The 20,987-nt window shown below is 40.7% G+C and overlaps 1 protein-coding gene across 4 annotated transcripts in view; it reads right to left on the bottom strand.

Moving 5' to 3' along the window:
- The window catches only part of SPIRE1 (spire type actin nucleation factor 1), a 418,349-nt gene that overhangs the window by 44,411 nt on the left and 352,951 nt on the right, over positions 1 to 20,987 (bottom strand). For all 4 annotated transcript variants that reach the window (XM_053714898.1, XM_053714899.1, XM_053714900.1 and 1 more), the window contains exon 11: positions 12,011 to 12,153. In XM_053714898.1, the coding sequence (XP_053570873.1) occupies positions 12,011 to 12,153 (143 nt within the window). The remainder of the gene's footprint in view (positions 1 to 12,010; positions 12,154 to 20,987) is intronic.

Genomic DNA, 20,987 nt, shown 5'->3' with positions numbered 1-20,987 from the left:
TTGATTTTCATTTTAATTCTAATATATATATATATATAAAAATGTCAGGCTATATTTATTTAAAACAACAACTGTTATCTTTCAGATTACATTTGTTTCAATAATCAATCCTAGCGTTTCACATGCTAGGATTGACTTTCACTTTAAGATCTCAATCCAATCTTTGGACACATTTTGTGTTGCTCAGCAAACCTAGAGTAACCAAATGTTACCAAATAGAAAACAGTTGTAAAATGGAAACAAGACAAGGTTATTTTTTTGTTTTTGTTTTTTCAATTGATGGTTTTAGAATCTTTATGCTTATTTCTTACATGAATTAACAGCTCTACAACTTCATCAGTCAAGGACAAGATATGAGTGAAAAAAATACCTAACAAATCTAAATTATGAGGATTGTGGAAAGCAATGAATGTCCCAAGAAAACAAAATGTATGCTTACCAGATAAATTCCTTTCTTTCCTGGCAGGGAGAGTCCACAGGTTTATTCCTTACTGTTGGGAAATACAACACCTGGTCACCAGGAGGTGGCAAAGACACCCCAAAGGCTTAAATATAACTCCCAATTCCCCTATAACTCCCCCAGTCATTCGGCCGAGGGAACGAGGAAAAGTAGGAGAAACATCAGGCTATAAAAGGTGCCAGAAGAAAAATAAAAAAGGGAGCTCTCCCTGCCAGGAAAGAAAGGAATGTATCTGGTAAACATACATTTTGTCTTCTTTCCATAAGGCAGGGAGAGTACACAACTTTATTCCTTACTGTTGGGAAAACAATACCCAAGCTACAGAGGACACTGAAGGAATAACAGGAGGGAACAAAAAAGCGGAACCTAATCTGAGGGCACATCAGCCTGCAAAATCTTTCTCCCGAAAGCTGCTTCAGTCAAAGCAAACACATCAAACTTGTAAAATTTAGAAAAAGTATGTAAGGAGGACCAGGTAGCTGCCTTACAAATCTGATCCATTAAGGCTTCATTCTTAAAAGCTAAGGAAGACGACACTGCTCTAGTGGAATGAGCCGTAATCCTCTCAGGAGGCTGTTGTCTCGTTGTCTCGCCGTCTCAAAAGCTAGGCAGATTACATGAGGTCTATTTCCGGCATCCCCATCTGCTGCATATATCTGGAAAGACCTTGTGGTGGAGAGACCATTCCACCGGGTGAAAGGATTGCATGCTGAGGAAGTCTGCTTCCTAGTTGTCCACACCCAGAATGTGGATCGCTGACAGCGAACAGTTGTGAGCCTCTGCTCATTCTAGGATTTGAGATACTTCTCTCATCGCTAAGGAACTTCCTTCCGTCCCTCCCTGATGGTTGATGTAGGCTACCGAAGTTATATTGTTTGATTGGAATCTGATAAACTGGGATGAATCCAGGAGGGGCCAAGCCCTTAGAGCATTCAAGATTGCCCGGAGTTCCAAGATATTGATTGGAAGAGTGGACTCCTCCTGAGTTCACAGCCCCTGTGCCTTCCTGGCAGCCCAAACGGCTCCCCAGCAGAATAGACTGGCGTCCGTAGTCACAATTTCTCATAAAGGTCTCAAGAAGCACGTGCCTTGGGACAGGTGATCTTGACAGAGTCACCAAGTGAGCGAGTCTTTTGACAGGTTGTCCAGAACTATCTGTTGTGACAGATCAGAATGGTCGCCGTGCCATTGTCTCAGCATGCATAGCTGTAAAGAGAAACAAGTTGGTAGTGCTCAAAGGACCAAACTCACCCCACCAAAACAATCCTAAAACGCCAAACTATTTAGTCGCCTTCACGCTGACTTACTCACGCAGACCATGCGAGTGACGTCATCCACCGGTGCCAAATTCAATGTCGCTCCATCCAACGCCTCCACACGAAAGCACATCAACAACAAGAATAGGGCACCCGGTCTCCAGACATCCAATCTCCAAATAGTAATGCAACAATCCAGGAAAGACAATCCAAGGTAGGCAATCCACAAACAGTCACTCTCAGTAGTAAAAGCAAAGCAAGTAGTTTATTGAACAATATGTTTCCATAAATACCGGCATCCATAAAGGTAGTTACACGTCGTTAGCACAGGTCAAACATGTTTCGTATACATCAGATACTGAACTTCCTCAATGACCGCTAGTTGATTAATGGCTACTGTAGCCTTTATATAGGCCTAAAAAGACTCCTCCTCTAATAGTCATTCAATCCAAATACTAAACAGTTGCCAAACAATTGGTTAATAAATTAATTAACTTAATTTCATTCAGCATATATGCTCATCAATGGGAATAACATATTAAAAGCATACAAATTACATATAAGAGGAAGAAACCCTATAGTAAAAGTACAATATTAATACTACATCTGTACAGCAGAACATGTCACACAACATTTAGAGACCCAGAATCAGACCAAGACACACAGATATTCCCAGAGAAGGAGAGGTGGTCAAGCCAGGAAATACATCTAGTACCCAATGATGATAATGATGTCAATAATGTTGTTAAATTATCAAAACATGTGCTGACTAAATATCAGATGCGTGTCCTTTCATTGGGCCTAAATTTTGTCTCTACCGCACATTTTGATTTATTTAATACCATTATTGATTTTAACAGATTTGTCAGGACTTTAGTCTTGAAAAAACATTTTCTGGGTTCTAGAGAATTTGACACTGATCAACCTGCTGCTTCACCAGCTAGTGTTACTTCTACACCTGGGGATTGTCTTGACAAATGTGCAGAACTTGATCTACTTTCCTTAGCAGGTGATAATTCACAGGAAGGTAATGTGGCTGAGGTTACTAAAATTGGCAATTTAAGGTCTAAATCTGATTTTTATCCTGTCAATACTAGTGCCATTGAAATTTTTCAAAAGACAGTGGAAGTTAAGTTAAAAGATCTACATGCCAATATCAATTTTAATTTACATAAGGGTGACAATTTGACTAAATATGAGTACCAGGCCTTACGGTCATTACAGAAACTCAATGATATAGTGATTTGAGGATCTGACAAAGGAGGGAAGATTGTTGTCCTGGATAAGGAAGATTATCTAGTGGAAGCAATTAGACAACTATCAGATGATGAGGTATATGTTAAGCTGTCCCATAACCCTACTTTTCAGTTCCAAAGAGAATTAAATTCCATCATTGATTGGGCTACCTATAATGGTGTGATAAATCAGAAGAATGCAGAATTTGTGGCAGTTAAACATCCCAAAGTGGCGATTTTTCATTATCTGCCAAAGATCCATAAAAGTCTCTGTAATCCACCTGGGCGCCCTATAGTGGCTGGAATTGGTTCTCTTATTGAGCCATTATCAGTAATGATTGATGCTTATTTGCAACCTTTGGTTGTGAACTTAATGAGCTACTGTATATACAGGATACCAGTGATGTGAATAAACAGATGGAAGATCTGTAGTGGAAAACTGGTTATTCTTTTCTATCAGTGGATGTTGTCTCACTCTACACTTGCATTCCTCGTGATAAGGGTGTTAAAGCTGTGGAGTATTTCTTGAATAATTACTCAGGTTACAGTATTGAGTTGAAAGAATTTATCCTGAAGTCAATTAATTTTCTTCTTACACATAATTTTTTCCTGTTTGAGGGGGATTATTATCTCCAGAGGCGCGGAACAGCTATGGGGGCGGAATTCGCCGCCTCGTATGCCAACCTTTAATTAGGTTGGTGGGAGCTGTTCCGTGACTTTGGGGATGCTAACCCCTTCAAGGAGTACATAGCGTATTTTGGTCGCTATATAGACGACCTCCTTTTCATTTGGAGGGGTCCTAAAGAAATGGTTACCCCATTTGTGATGTACTTGCAGGATAATTATATGAAATTCACATATGAGAATAGTGAGGAGAAAATTTCCTATCTTGACATTGAGCTTTATCCTAACCTTGAGAAACAAAACATAGATATTCAATTGTACTGTAAAGAGGTGGCTGGAAACACCATTTTGAATGCCAACTCATGTCACCCTAGACACACTATTTCTTCAATACCTAAAAGCCAATATATAAGGGTTAAACGTAATTGTACAGAGCCTGAGAAATATGAGTTGCATGCCAAGGACAGAATGTTTTCTGAAAAAGGGGTTACAACAAGAGTATGTTGGAAGATGCCAAAACACAAGTGGATGTCCTGGAAAGAGGTTCTCTTTTTGTTTGTAAGAGTAAGCCCAGTACTTTTGAGAATAAACCAAAATTTGTAACCACTTATAGTAAAGAATATCATAAAATATGCAATATTGTGAAGATTTCATTGTCCATCTTAAAAGCTGATGAAGCTCTTAAAGATTTGGTGCATGAAGGGTGTAACTTTATTTCACGTAAAAATAAGACCTTGGGAAATATGCTGTCACCCTCTATATTGCCTTTTAACAAGAATAAAAACCGGCTTTCTTTGAAGCACGTTTTTTTCAAGTGTAGTAGCACTAGATGCAAATCTTGTTCTTTTGCAAATTTTGGTTTAGAATTTACCTCACAGTCAACTGGTAAGACATATCAGATTAGACAGCATTCAACTTGCAATTCTTCATTTGTAATATACCTTTTGACCTGCAGGGGGTGCAATAAGCTGTATGTAGGGCTCACTACTCACCCCATGAAAGATAATTTTTTAGAACATCTGAGGTCAATTGAGGAGTCCTCTACTCCAGTGTCGCTACATTTTAAAAGGGAACATAATTCAGATGTTTCCCTCTTGACGTTCCAGTGTATCCAAGTTATCCCCAGACACGCAAGAGGGGGTAATAGAGAAGAGATTCTCAGAAAAAGAGAAGTATTTTGGATATTTCATTTGGACATTAGAGTGCCGAGAGGGTTAAACTGAGTGGGATGTCAAAATATTCACAAAATAAACAATTATGTTCTGTTTTTTGTTTACAGTATTTTACTTGTGAGTAATTCTCATCCCCCACATGATTGAAATGCTGTGCAGATGTAGTATTAATATTGTACTTTTACTATAGGGTTTCTTCCTCTTATATGTAATTTGTATGCTTTTAGTATGTTATTCCAATTGATGAGCATATATGCTGAATGGAATTAAGTTAATTAATTTATTAACCAATTGTTCGGCAACTCTTTAGTATTTGGATTGAATGACTATTAGAGCAGGAGTCTCTTTAGGCCTATATAAAGGCTACAGTAGCCATTAATCAACTAGCGGTCGTTGAGGATGTTCAGTATCTGATGTATACGAAACATGTTTGACCTGTGCTAACGATGTGTAACTACCTTTATGGATGCTGGTACTTATGGAAACATATTGTTCAATAAACTACTTGCTTTGCTTTTACTACTGAGAGTGACTGCTTGTGGATTGCCTACCTTGGATTGTCTTTCCTGGATTGTTGCATTACTATTTGGAGATTGGATGTCTGGAGAATGGGTGCCTTATTCTTGTTGTTTATGTGCATAGCTATAAAGGTCTGAGAGGGAATGATGTCCATACAAGACACCATGAGTCCAATCACCTCCATACACTGGGCCACCGAAGGTCTCAAGGAGGCCTGGAGGGCAACACATGCTGTTGTTGGCTTGCAACATCTCTGATCTGTTAGAAAGATCTTCATGGACACCGAGTCTATAACTGTTCCCAGGAAATTCACTCTGGTATCTGGAGTAAGAGAACTCTTTTCCAAGTTTATCTTCCATCCATATGACCGAAGAAGACTTAGAAGAAAATCGGAGTAATCCCTTGCTAGACAAAAATATGGTGCCTGTACCAAGATATCGTGCAGGTAAGGAGCTACTGCTATACCTCGGGTTCTGGCCACTGCTAGAAGAGCCCACAGAACCTTTAGGAATATCCTTGGAGCTGGAAGTGCTGATCCAGAAAGGTGAACCTCAGGAACTGGAAATGATCCCTGTGGATCGGAACATGAAGGTTTGCATCCTTCAGATCTATGGTAGTCATAAACTGTCCTTCCTGAACCAGGGGAAGGATTGATCTTATAGTCTCCATCTTGAAGGAGGGGAAACTTAGAAATTTGTTTAGGCACTTCAAGTCCAGAATTGGACGAAAAGTTCCCTCCTTTTTGGGAACCACAAAGAGGTTTGAATAGAACCCCAGACCTCTTTCTGATGCAGGTACCGGGATAATTACTCCTAAAAAGACTAGATCCCGTACACAATATAAAAAAGCTGTCCTCTTCTCTGGTCTTTTAGACAGTCTGGAGAGTAGGAATCTGCCCCTGGGTGGATGAGATTTGAATCCTATCCGGTATCCCAGAGATACGACTTCTTGAACATCCTGACACCAAGCGTCTGAGAAATGTGACAATCTGCCCCCTACTCGATCTGATCCCGAATTGGGGCCGCCCCTTCATGCTGATTTGTTATCGGCGGGATTCTTAGTCTGTTTATACTTGTTTCAGGACTGAGCAGGCTTCCAAGTGCTCTTCGGTTTGGATGAAGATTGAGATTGTTGGGATTTGTCCGAACAAAAGGAGTGAAAATTAGAGGACTGCCGTCCCTTAGGTCTGTTCTTCTTGTCCTGAGGTAGGAAAGCACTTTTCCCTCCAGTAACCATAGAGATGATAGAGTCCAGACCTGGTCCGAATAAGATCTTCCCCTTGAAAGGAAGAGAAAGGAGTGTGGTTGAAGTCTTGGTCTGCGGATATTACTTCTAAATCCAGAGAGCCCCGCGCAGGGCCGCCATCAGGGGGTGACAGGGCTACATTTTGGCAGCCACCCGAGGGTACTACAGCAGATTGCTATTGAGCGTGGGAAATGTTATTACAAAGAATAAAGCATTAGCATTTGAGAGGATTTCTGAGTGTGCAATTAACCACTATGCACAGTGTGAGACAGACTTGGCACTTAAGTCAGACAGCAGATCATTTTCATTTGCAGAGGAGGTAGGACTTACTTAGTAAATGTTTTTTATTTCTTTATGCAATTTCGGATTGTAACTTCAGTGTGGTAATAGTTGTATGGTGGGGCCAGGGGTCCATAAAAACCCATTATTTTTTTTTTAGCAATATGCAGCAGTGTATTTATGATTATTTGACAATGCTGTAGAATATTATTTTTCTATGGGTGTCTCTGTGAGGGTGTGTGTATGTATGTCTTTGTGTATTTTCTCTGGATGCCTCTGTGAGGGTGGGTGTGTATGTCTTTGTGTGTTTTCTGTGGATGTCTCTGTGAGGGTTGGTGTGTGTATGTATGCATGTATGTATGTCTGTGTTTTCTGTGGATGTCTCTATGAGGGTGTGCGTATGTCTGTTTTCTGTGGATGTTTCTGTGAGGGTGTGTGTATGTCTGTGCATTTTCTGTGGGTGTCTCAGTGAGGGTGTGTGTCTATGTATGTCTGTGTGTTTTATGTGATTGTGTCTGTGTGTGTGAGTGAGTGTGTGTGTGTGTATGTCTGTGTGTTTTCTGAGGCTGTCTTTGTCAGTGTTTCCTTGGGTGTATGTGCAAGTTTGTGTTTGAGTTTGTGTGTGTGTGTGTCCATTGTCTGTTCCTTTTTAGAACATTTTGACCTTACTACTGATTATTCACATCTTTCTATAGACCTTGAGACTAATGAGACCTTTCTGGAAGTCACCAATCCACCATTTAACCTTTCAATTATTGGTTAGGCAGTTCCTTTCAGCCACTGCATGCTGTTGTCATCATTTAGTTGGCATATTCCTTGACAAAAGGATAATCAGAACTCCATATTTTGTTTTTAAATCTCCTTTTTTGACAAAACTGTAGTCTACCTCATTACTTGTCAGGTCAATGTAAACAAGTGCTGAGTGTCTGTGTCCGAGTGTGTTTCTTTGCATGTCTGCTAGAGTGTCTATATGTGAATCCTTATGTGTGAGTGTGTGTTTCAGTGTATGAATGTGTGTGTGTTTCTGTATTTGTGCGTTACTACCTTTACAACATTTCCAAGTTTGACTTCACTTAAGAATAAAGTGCATATACATTTTAGTCACTTGGTCAAAAATTGCACATGTCAAAGCGGGGGGGGGGGGGGGCTTATCAATGGTTAAATTTAGTGGTGGCCCTAGGACCATAAAACCTGAAGCCTTAGCATTCAGGCCAATAATCTGCATATTCGCGTCACAGATGAAAGAATTAGCTACTCTTAGAGCTTTAATTCTCTCCTTAATAACCTCGAGGGGAGACTCCACCTCAATATGTTCTGACAGGGAGTCGCACCAGTAGGTGGCGGCCCAGGCCACTGCTTGAAATAAAAATCCTGTGTGCTGGAACATTCTCCTTAGAAAAGTTTCCAACTTCTTATCCATAGGTTCTCTAAAGGAAGAGCTATCCTCAAGAGGGATAGTAGTACGCTTAGCTTGGGTCGAAATGGCGCCATCCACCTTAGGGATGGAGCGCCACAGCTCTAATTCAGAGTCAGGGACCGGGAACAATTTTTTTAAAAGTAGCCGAGGGAGAAAAGGATGTTCCAATCCTTTCCCATTCTTTACTAGTAATGTTCACCATACTAACTGGTACCGGAAAAGTTTGTGGGACCTTCCGGTCTTCATAAACCCTATCCAATGTACAGATCTTAGGTTCCTCAGGTAGCTTAGCCTCTGGAACCTCTATCGTAGACAGGACCTCCTTCAGTAAAAAATGCAGATTTTTTTTTTTAAATTCTTTTTATTATTAGAGACACAGCCATTTAGATACATACATATGAAATCATATAACAGCAAAATATGAAGTTTCAAAAAACAAAGTTACAGTCGCATATGAAGGTTAAACATATAAACATAGGTTGTAGCAATTTCACTATAAGTCAGTATGTTAACACTTAGGAATTCAAGTACTCTAAGGATTCCAAATAGGTACCGATGAGTTAGTATCTCAATATAGTCATGCCTCCATTTTTTTAACAATATTATTAATATTAAACATAACTTTATTAAACTTAACAATCTAATCCTATTTGTGTTCAAAGGGTAACCAAGGTTAATGTGGGTCTGCCAGGGTGAGAGTGATATCTGATGAAAGAACAAGAAGCTCAGAACAACAATTCCTCTAAGTTTATCTCCGTGGAAGAGGTTTCCACGTTCTCTGTCTATCATTAATTCATGTTGGGTAAAAGTTCTTAAAACCTGTCTCTGTACTGCGGGGGGAAAAGTCATCAATAGAGGCCGCCACTTCCTGAGCCAGGGGCCTAGTCTTCGCTTAGTATCTCATTTTGTGTCATATTGTTCAATAAAGATGTGCCTTAATAGCACATTTCTAAACTGTGCCATTGTTGGTGCCTTCCTGGAAATCCACCTGCACAAGACGCAGTGTCTTGCCAACAGGACACATAGTGTTAGTAATTTATGCAATTGTCTATATGCATCGCCCCATGAGAAAAGGAGTATTTTAGTGCGGTCCAGTAAAATGTTCAATCTAAATGTGATCTTAATCCAATATTGGAAGCGTCCCCAAAACCTTTTGACTAGGTGACAAGCGTAAAAGTAGTGTTGAAAGTACGGTGAGTCACTATGACATTTAATACAAGTACTAGGATAGTGAGTGTTCCATTTGGCCAAAACGGTCTGGAGTGATGTAGTCCTTATGTAGGATTCTAATTTGTGCCTCTCTAAGGGATATATCTAATGTTGTCGCCTTTGAAACGCAGATGTTTAATTTTAAATCTATAAAAGGAGGGCTCCTCCAGTGGAGGAGATTTAGCAATAGAAGTCTCTGACTCCAAAAGTTTACCCTCTGCCACAGAGGTTAACTTATCCTCGGATAGCTGGGACATACTCGCTAGATCCGATCAGAAATTAGATTAATCTAAAACAGGAGAACTGTGTTTAACCTTTCTCTTATGTTTTCCAGAGATAGGTAGGGCACTCAGGGCCTCAGACACCGCCTATTGGAACTGCGCAGAAAAGTCAGCAGGAAAAATCCCCCCTCCAGACGGAGAAATAGCTGTGCCACGGGGAACTCCATGTGAAAGGTTAGGGTAGTAATCTGTCAGGTCACAGAATCCTGAGAGGTTGAAGGCTCAGAGGGACTAATTGTGCTAGGGTAATAGCAGAAATAGCTCCCTTCTTAGGCTTTTAAAACAGTACCTAGGCAAATGGAACAAAACTGAGCAGGCGGGCAAACCATGGCCCCCTCACAATATAAGCAGGTATTATTAATCACTACAGAAAGAGTGGAACCTTCTAACGTATTATCAGAGTCCTCCATAGTAGGTATGTAATCCCACAGTAGAAAGAAAAATTATACAAAAATAAACGTTTTAAATTTAGAAAGGCACCTTTACAAAACCAATGGCTGGGGCACTCGCCACCTCCTAGACCCAGACAAGTTATCAAGGAGTGCTGTCTGCAGCAGGATCGTAAGGAAGTGAATGAAGCCTCACCCGGTCACATGGTGCGCAAGGCAGGACCTCCCCTGCTATGAAAAAGTGTGAAAAGCTATTAGGAGCTGCGCAACTTACAAAGTGAAAGTGAAATCTGCCTGTTCCAGCCAAAAGTACACCGTCTAAATGAGCCCTGAAAACGTTTTTCACAAATTTTTAATTAGTATATAAACTCCCCAAACTGTTCCCAATGAGGAGATATTAACCCTTGATCCTACTGAGGTATAGAGAAGTCACACTGTGACCCTATATAAGGAGTCCCTGCTATATTAAAATAACACAGACTTATCCTCCAGGATCCGTGCTGTGGAACAGATATAGCCTCTCAAGTGTGGCAGCCTTATAGCGATGCTTTGACAGGGACCTGAGTGTGGAAAAGCAAGCAGTGTAACTTGTTAATACTGATTGCTCAGGAGTTGTTAGATAGACAGTCTGGATGGCTTCGCAAAAAAACTTTACCTGCATCTCCAGACTCTAACTTTCATCAATACTCTCACTGAGACGTTTATATGATTACTTAAAACTCCAGTCCTCTTTTGAAGGGAACATACCCGTTAAGGACTATCCAAATCTTCTGACAATTCTCTGACATCCTCCTCTAATGACGAAATGAATGACTGGGGGGATAGGGGAAGTGGGAGGGATATTTAAGCCTTTGGCTGGGGAGTCTTTGCCTACTCCTGGTGGCCCTGTGTTGTATTTCCCAACAGTAAGGAATGAAGTTGTGGACTCTCCCTGCCTTATGGAAAGAAACCTCAGACAAGGGTGAGGTAGTTCCCCATAATAATAATTATATTATCTTGCAATTACTACTCTGACACAACTCTCAACCTATTTAATTAATAATAATTAAAGTTAAAAAAAATATCATAATATTAATTTATAAAACTGTCATTAAAACATTATTAATTACTATGGGTTGTATTGCAGCAAGTTACCACAGTTGAGTTGTGAATATAGCTGCAACCAAGGGCACAACTTGACTTCACTGGGATCCTGGACAAAGCTGCGGCAGGTCCACCCCCCCCCCCCCCATTTCAACAGCAGCCTTTCTGGCTCTTTACAATAAGCAGATGTGCCAGCAGCCACAAGAGGAGCTCCTTCTTTGTGACCGAGTCATCCTTACACCTTGGTTGGCCAAAGGATATACAGTTCCTGTACAAATATGGTGACAGTTTTTTTTTTCCTCTGGCAATCAAAAACCTCCCAGCATATTTATAAAGGCACATCCAAATATTGTGAGCCCTGATATATATATATATATATATATATATATATATATATATATATATATATATATATGTGTGTGTGTGTGTATATATATGTGTGTGTGTGTATATATATGTGTGTGTGTGTCTGTGTGTGTGTGTGTATATATGTGTGTGTGTGTGTGTATGTGTGTGTGTGTGTGTATATGTGTGTGTGTGTGTGTGTATATATGTGTGTGTGTGTGTGTATATATGTGTGTGTGTGTGTGTGTGTGTGTGTGTGTGTGTAAGGACAAACCTTGAAAGCAGTAGCAGCAAATAAAATATATATTTTTAATGGAATAAAATTGAAGAATATGAAATGAGTTGTTAGTTTTAAGTCCAGGCTGGTGAGAAAAAAAACTATGAATTTGTTAGATGCTAATTTAGTAATGGCATTAAAATTAAAATAGTTAAATATTAAGTGAGATATCAAGCTGTAGCTTTTCTCTGCTGCCTGCCTCTGTCAAAATCGGCTTACCAGAGATCTGGAGCTTTGTCTAGATGGAGGCAGGAACTGTCTCACATTGGTCGGGGTCTCCTTCTCTATAGAATGGCGCCTCTGTGGTGTCTGGCGTCTCTCAGGTTGCGGTGTAGAGGAAATGGGCAGAAATTTGGGTGGTGCTAAGAGGTAGAAATCAAATGAGTATGAGCATGTCTGCAGTTAATGTGGAAAGATATATAAATACAGACACATATATAATATAATATATATATACACATACATATAGATACATACATACATACATATACATACACACAAGTATTTTACATAATACTTTGTTATTCTCTTGCCCAGTATTATTTGTACAGAGTGTGTGTTTTTTGGATGTTTCCTGACAAACACCAAGATACCTTAAAGGGGCATTTAACCCAAAATGTCCATTCATTATTCAGAAAGACAATACAATTTAATAAAAAAGTTTCCAATTTTCTTCTATTACCAAATTTGCTTAGTTCTCATGTTACTCTTTGTTGAAGAGATACCTAGGTAGTGTGCGCATGCCTGAAGCACCACATGACAGGAAATAGTGCTGCCATCTAGTGTTCTTGGTAATGTATAACATTTTTGCAAAACTTCTGCCATATAGTGCTGTAGTTACGTGCACAAAACAAAGAAAATTTGACAATAGAAGTCAATTGGAAAGTTGTTTAAAATTGTATGTTCTATCTGAATCATTAAAGAAATATTTTGCTTTAAAGGTCATTAAATACCTCTTGGTTTGTGTAAAATATCAATTATACACTGTCATATTATATATGCACAGTAAATGCCTACTTGATGATACATTTGGCAGAAATTTGGTCATTTTTACAATTGGTTTATTTTCAGTTCTTTGGAAAGAACTTTTTATATTTACTGACTGAAAACATAATTTATGTAAGAACTTACCTGATACATTAATTTCTTTCATATTGGCAAGAGTCCATGAGCTAGTGACGTATGGAATATACAATCCTACCAGGAGGAGCAAAGTTTCCCAAACCTCAAAATGCCTATAAATACACCCCTCACCACACCCACAATTCAGTTTAACGAATAGCCAAGTAGTGGGGTGATAGAAAAAGGAGTAAAAAGCATAAAAAAAGAGACTGGAAATATAATTGTGCTTTATACAAAAAAAACATAACCACCATAAAATGGGTGGGTCTCATGGACTCTTGCCAATATGAAAGAAATTAATTTATCAGGTAAGTTCTTACATAAATTATGTTTTCTTTCATGTAATTGGCAAGAGTCCATGAGCTAGTGACATATGGGATAGTAATACCCAAGATGTGGAACACCACAGAAGAGTCACTAGAGAGGGAGGGATAAAAATAAAAACAGCCATTTTCCGCTGAAAAATTAAATCCACAACCAAAAGAATAAGTTTTTCTTATAATTAAAAAGAAAAAAACTTAAACATAAGCAGAGGAATCAAACTGAAACAGCTGCCTGAAGAACTTTTCTACCACAAAACTGCTTTTGAAGAGTGAAATACCGCAAAACGGTAGAATTTAGTAAATGTATGCAAAGAAGACCAAGTCGCTGCTTTGCAAATCTGATCAACTGAAGCTTCATTCTTAAAAGCCCAAGAAGTGGAGACTGATCTAGCAGAATAAGCTGTGATTCTCTGAGGCGAGGCCTGACCCGACTCCACATAAGCCTTGTGAATCAAAAGATTTAACCAAGAAGCCAAGGAAATGGCAGAAGCTTTCTGACCTTTCCTAGAACCAGAAAAGACAATAAATAGACTAGAAGTCTTCCAGAAATCTTTAGTAGCTTCAACATATTTCAAGGCTCTTACAACATCCAGAGAATGTAAGGATCTGTCCAAAGAATTCATAGGATTAGGACACAAAGAGGGGACAATAATCTCCCTATTAATGTTGTTAGAATTCACAACTTTAAGTAAAATTTTAAATGAAGTCTGCAAAACTGCCTTATCGTGATGAAAAATCAGAAAAGGTGACTCACAAAAAAGAGCAGATAATTCAGAAACTCTTCTAGCAGAAGAGATAGCCAAAAGGAACAATACTTTCCAAGAAAGTAGTTTAATATCAAAAGGAGGAGCCTGTAAAGCTCTCCAGACCAAATTAAGACTCCAAGGAGGAGAGATTGATTTAATGACAGGCTTGATACGGACCAAAGCCTGAACAAAATAGTGAATATCAGGAAGCTTAGCAATCTGTCTGTGAAATAAAACAGAAAGAGCAGAGATTTGTCCCTTCAAGGAACTTGCAGACAAACCTTTATCCAAACCATCCTGAAGAAACTGTAAAATTCTAGGAATTCTAAAAGAATGCCAGGAGAATTTATAAAAAAAACACCATGAAATATAAGTCTTCCAAACTCGATAATAAATCTTCCTAGAAACAGACTTACAAGCCTGTAACATAGTATCAATCACTGAGTCAGAGAAACCTCTATGACTAAGCACTAAGCGTTCAATTTCCATACCTTCAAATTTAAAGGGCCACTGTAAGTAAATATTTTCTATGCCTGTTACTAACTAACTACCCCAAATACGCTTTTTATCAATAGCATTTCATTAACATATCTCTACCGTATATCAGAAATCTTGTCTGCAAATTGAATTGTTTTCCAAACCCACTCTGTGGGTATCCTTTGCTCTGTACCAATCCGTTTACAATACCTAGGTTTCAAAATGGCGCTTTAAACAAAGTTATTGGTTTAAGTATTTTGAACATGCAGTGCTGAAAATAGTGGGCAGGATAACGTGACATCATCTGCGAATAAAAGATATAACTTTTAGAACGTTATGAAACTTCGTTTTGGAGAAAATATAGGTCAGTAGGTTTTAATTAATGTTTATTAACTTTAATATGTTAGTTGTTTAGCTTAAAAATTATAACAGAAAGTAATCCTTTAATGATTTGAGATCCTGATGGAAAAACGGTCCTTGAGACAGAAGATCTGGTCTTAAAGGAAGTGGCCAAGGTTGACAAATGGACATCCGGACAACTTACTTCACCACCTCCATAGGAGGCAAAGTTTGAAAAACTGAATTGTGGGTGTGGTGAGGGGTGTATTTATAGGCATTTTGAAATTTGGGAAACTTTGCCCCTCTTGGTAGGATTGTATATCCCATACGTTGCTAGCTCATGGACTCTTGCCAATTACGTGAAAGAAAGTACATTTCTTCATACATTAGAAGTTGTGTTCAGAAATGCTCTCATCAATCCTTTATGTATGAAGAAATTAATTTACTGATAAATGCAAAACTTAAATTATGCTTACCTGATAATTTTCTTTTCTTCTGATGGAAAGAGTCCACAGCTGCATTCATTAATTTAGAACCTGGCCACTAGGAGGAGGCAAAGACACCCAGCCAAAGGCTTAAATACTCATCCCCCATTCATTCTGCAGAGGAACAAGGAACAGTAGAAGAAATATCAGGGTGAAAAAGGTGCCAGAAGAACAAAAATAACAGACACCCTACAGAAAAAACACAGACGGGGAGCTGTGGACTCTTTCCATCTGAAGAAAAGAAAATGATCAGGTAAGCATAATTTAAGTTTTTCTTCATAAATGGAAAGAGTCCACAGATGCATTCATTACTTTTGGAAAAACAATACCCAAGCTATAGAGGACACTGAATGCAAAAACGGGAGGGTACAAGAGGCGGCCCATTCTGAGGGCACCAGGCCTGAAAACCCCTACCCAACAAAATCCCGCTTCGTCCGAAGCCGAGAACAACTTTGAAAAAAAGGAAAAGACCCAAGGACACTGACCCGCTGATAGTCCACAGCCTTGCTAGAGACCGCAGGAACAACACTGAGTCAACAGCTTCCAAGAGACACCGTCGCACAGCAGTCGGTCTCCAAACAACACACCCTTTAATAAAGAAAGGGAACAAACTACTGTATTCTTCCACAAAGAAGAAAAGGCACAGAGAAAACATGATTGTACTTGTAAAGCGCAGCTAATCCCCCTTAAGGGACTAAAGGCGCTGCTCATTTTATCAACCTCGAACGGAGGAAAGGCTGAGTAGACCTCGCTGGGGATCGAACTTGCAAGCCTTGGTTTGCTACAGTGCAGAGTAGCCACAGTGCATTAGTATGCTGAGCTAGCTGTCTAGCAAGCATATGGAACTCCAGAAAAAACACAAACACAGCACAAGCACAAACACAGAGCAAAAAATCTGAGAAACCGGGTCAGGCTAACAGAGACCCAACCAATCTTATAGAAACAAGGGGAGGCAACGCCCAGACCCCAGAAATACAGAAACCACGGGATAAGGCCGGGAGTCTGAAAACAAAGAGAGGATCTTCCCCTAACACAAAGCAACTAAAGCCAAAGGTCCCCAAGTCGCAAAAAGGTAGCTCAGAATACCGAAATATTCAGAAACGAAACCTCGTGCAGCAAGCTCAGATAGGTCTGACGAACAACACCTGAAGCAAAAACACTACACGCTGCAGTCATGTAAAAATGACTCTAAAACTTAAATCCTTGCAGGGCAAGTAGAAAGCAGCTGAAGATAAGATCCTTCAAATTGCTAATTATCCACTAACCAGCGGATAACGTCGCAGGCTATCTAATAGCCGCCAGTCCTTCCAATAAATCTTGATGGAGAAAGGAGAAACCTCAAATAGGCTTACCGTACCTCGAATGCTCAGAGGACGAAATAGCAGAGCAACAGATCTCAGATCCTGCTCCAACAACGGACCAGCCCAAGCGACAGACAGGGAAGACAGAAAGACCCCAACCACAAGCCCCCAGGTAATGGAAAGAAAAAGGGGGGACTCACCCACCCCAACAGAGCTCGGGTGCCAACCCAATCTGCTCCTCCAAAATAAGGCACTCCCGAGGAGAACCCCTTAGGACCTGGAAAAGAGAAAAGTGCAATAGATCCGTAGGAAGACCTGTCACAACTCTCCTAGGCAGTCCCTACGTAGAGAGATCAATTTCCAACAGGTAGAACAGAGCCCACAGAGCAGCAGATGCTGCCCTTTACAGAAATAATCCACCTGATCCAAACGCCGACACACAGGGTAGGACAAAGACCATCCAGAGAGAGGAAACCCCAGCTCATAAAAAAGACAAACTATCCCCTAAAAAGGGAAGGGCACAGATACACAGCGTACATGACCACAAGACATGAAGCCATAGTATGATCAAAAAAAAAATCGAATGCAAAAATCATCCAGACACCACTGTTGAACCAACAGAGAAAAAACTCCCCATGAAAAGAAGCACACTCTGTCCGAAGGACAAGTCAGGCCTTAAAGTTTATAACAGTACCCGAAGGTGGATGTGAACTCTGGCCTTCCTGCTTGCAAGCCCAATGAGCTAGCCCCGATGTTGCAACATAGGGTCCCTGAAAAAACTGGGTCGTCCTGAACCAGTCCACAGGATCATAAGTCTCCAGACATCCAAGAAGGATCCAAGACAAGAACCCTGGACCCAGAATCGTCCTAGATCGAACGACACCCCCAGGGAACACAAGATACCCCATCTGAAGCAATCAGACCTCACAGGGGATGATAACCGGGGAACCCAGAAAACGGGTACAGGACTCACTCGTAATTCCAAGCCCAAATGGAAGAGAACACCCTTGGCCGGAGGTCAACACCCCCCCCCCCTTAACAAGGTGCTAGGCCGCGACAAAGTCACGCAATTTCTCTAGAGCTCAAAGGCCCCTAGGGCAACAAAAGGGAAATGAGAATGAGACCCGAAAGAGAGAGTAGAAAGGAAAGGCTGGCTCTATAATCCTTTCAGATTAACATTCCAGAGGACTACACCCAAGGGAGAAGAATGCAAAGCATCCCAAACCCAGGCAGCCGAAGGAAGACAGAGCCTCACAGCCTTCACTTCCTAATTAAGCGACCAAAGCTGCCAGAAAAATCGGACGAAGTACAGAAAGTCTCATCCCAAAGGAAGAAAACCTCTAAAAGGAACAAGTCCTAAAAGGACACTTCCAAAGAGACAATAAAAGGCAAAACCGTAAGAACGGAGGTATGAAGGACCTAAATCCTCCAAGCCTCCAACTTACAATGGGAAGGAACACTCTATTTCCCTGGGGGAAAAAAAATCGTAAATGACTGAGCATATCGCCACAGATTTCAACGGAGTCCCGGCCCACTATCTTAAAAGGTGAATGAGGACTGAACCAATCACCCATGCCCCTAAGCAACCACGGACCCTTAAGTCCTCTCAGGATGCTAGTTGAAGCTTGTTAAATAAAACAAGAAACAACACAAATCATATTGTGATCACTAGGCACCCTCACCAGCCAAACCGGACATAAAAAGGCGCCAGATGTTTGAACTAGGCCTCAAAGACAGAAGGATTTGTACCCAGTCAGGACCATCCTGAAACCAAGGGCCCCAGCACTGTCAAGGCGACATAGAGTCTCTATTGAGATGGAGGGATAAAGAACAGACTTTTGTAAACAGTGCGACCACAAAATCGCGAGTATCAATTCCAGAGAAGAAAGTTCCAGATAGAAAACATCACACCACAACCTGAGCTTTAGTCCAAATAAAAATCATCCTCACCAGAAGAAAATAAAAGATAAGGCAACCCGTAGGTTATTGCCTAGGAAGAATGGACAGACCCGGAGGTCCAGCCCAACAGGGGTCTGAGACTTCCAAGCTCAGAGCTGGAAAAGGATACACAAATAACAAAGACTATAAGAAGATAACTTCATCCACTTATGTCTGTCTATGTATGCAAGCCAGTCGAAGAGTAAGACTGAGAATCCCCAGACCCATTAAGAGTGGGATCCTCCAGCAACGCCCAAAACATGCCTTAGTAAAACACGAAGGTGCGCTAGTCTATAACGGAAGGCGCAACATACCTCCGCCGGGACAAAAGAAAACACCGGCCCGAAGGTTGACCCCCTGAGGCCTCAGGGGCAGTCACTCCCCGGAGGGCTGAACTGGGCTAGGCGATCCCACGCCTGACGAGCCCCAGTTAACGAAACACAGACAATATTGTGAGCAAACTCTCGGGAGGTGTAGATGCGCCAGTGCCAAAGATATGGCCATGTGGAACCATGTAGTAACCTCCGGTTGGAACAGGCCACACTCCCTAAAAAGGATAAGTAGCGTTTGGGTTACCTGCATGCATAGTAAGAGTTGGTGGTAGGGAACTCGTCTCGTGAGAAATAGAATCCCCAGAGGCGAATGGCTCAGTGGGCACCCGAACACAGCACTCTAAAACGGCATTTGGAACATAACTGATGGGCATGTATCATACGGGCCAATTCATATTCTTCGCAAGAAGTAGAGTCTTAAAGGGACACTCAAGTCAAAATTAAACTTCAAGATTCAAATACAGGATGCAATTTTAAACAACTTCCCAATTTACTTCCATTAACAAAATGTGCACAGTCTTTATATTTACACTTTTTGAGTCACCAACTCCTACTGAGCATGTGCAAGAATTCACAGCATATATGTATATGCATTTGTAATTGGCTGATGGCTGTCACATGATACAGGGGGAGGGGAAATAGACATAACTTTGCAATTTATTTAACAAAAATCGACTACTCATTTGAAGTTCAGACTAAGTGCTATTGCATTGTCTTCTTGTCATGCATTTGTTGATTATGCAAATCTAATGTATTGACTGGCCTTAAATCAGAGACATCAGGCTCCATAAAATCAGAATCCTCCCTAATTGGGACACTGCCACCTCCAGAGAACTAGACACCAGTGGACCAGGATTTCTCCGTCGCCACGTGGTCAGGAAATGGAGTCACAAGGTAAACCGTGCAGTCCATGCAAAAGCAAGCCCGACCGTAAAGGCCGCATCACTAGACATAGCTGAAGCAACACTACACAGTAGCAGACAGAATCACATAAACATGATGATAAACCCCCCTGTTCAATAACCCCCCTCAGGAGATACTAACCCTTGATTCCTAGATACAAAAAGGAGCCTCACTGAGACCCTATGTTAAAGTTATCCCCGAAAGGTTGTAGCTCCTCTCGGATAAATAGTTGTAATTACAATACATCCATGATGAAAGTAAAATGAAACAATCTTACCGGAATCTACGCCGTGGAACAGGAGCACGGCCCTTCAAGTGTGACAGATAATAGCATCGCTTCTGCCATGGACATGAGAGAAAAAAGCAGGCAGCGAAACTCGTCAACGCCGATTGTTTGTGGAGCTGTTAATATGAGTCGGGATGGTTTTGCAGAAAGATTCTCCCTGCATCTCTGGACTCTAACTTTCACCCATGCTCTCACTGAGAGGCTGACAGGACTACTTAAAACTCCAGTTCCATGCCGAAGAGTACTATCCTCCATAAGAGACTATCGAAAACTTCTTTCACTTCTCTGCCAACCTCCTGGGACGAAAGGCAAAGAATTACTGGGGGTTGAGGGAAGTGGGAGGAGTATTTAAGCCTTTGGCTGGGGTGTCTTTGCCTCCTCCTGGTGGCCAGGATCTGAATTCCCAAAAGTAATGAATGCAGCTGTGGACTTTTTCCATTTATGAAGAAAATCTTGTTTAACTTCACACTCTTATCATACCACATGATCATCAATGGTGTTTTTTTTTGTTTGTTTTTTAAAGCAAACCAAACTATGTTTTCAGAGCAATCACCAGGCTCCATAAAACACCTACAGAGCAATCACCAGGCTCTATAAAACACCTACAGAGCAATCACCAGGCTCTATAAAACACCTACAGGGCAATCACCAGGCTCTATAAAACACCTACAGAGCAATCACCAGTCTCTATAAAACACGTAAAGAAGGAAGCTGAACCCTCAGTAAGGTGAAGAAATGTATTAGCAAGATACAAGCATTTTTTTGTGGGACCTTATGTTTCAGAAAGAGTTTCCTGCAGAAGACTCAATCTAATTTCATATTACTGGATTATAAACTTCTGAACCTTAGATTTCTTGTAACATTAAATGTATAAAAAAGGGGCAGGTGTCTTCCCTCTATTTATCTTATGTATTTGTTGTGCACCGTTCTCTAGTTACCTAAAT

This window comes from Bombina bombina, chromosome 5 (assembly GCF_027579735.1).
Source record: "Bombina bombina isolate aBomBom1 chromosome 5, aBomBom1.pri, whole genome shotgun sequence".
Taxonomy (NCBI): Eukaryota; Metazoa; Chordata; class Amphibia; order Anura; family Bombinatoridae; genus Bombina; species Bombina bombina.
The sequence above is the reverse complement of the archived record's forward strand: the minus strand, read 5'-3'. Positions and strand labels throughout refer to the sequence as shown.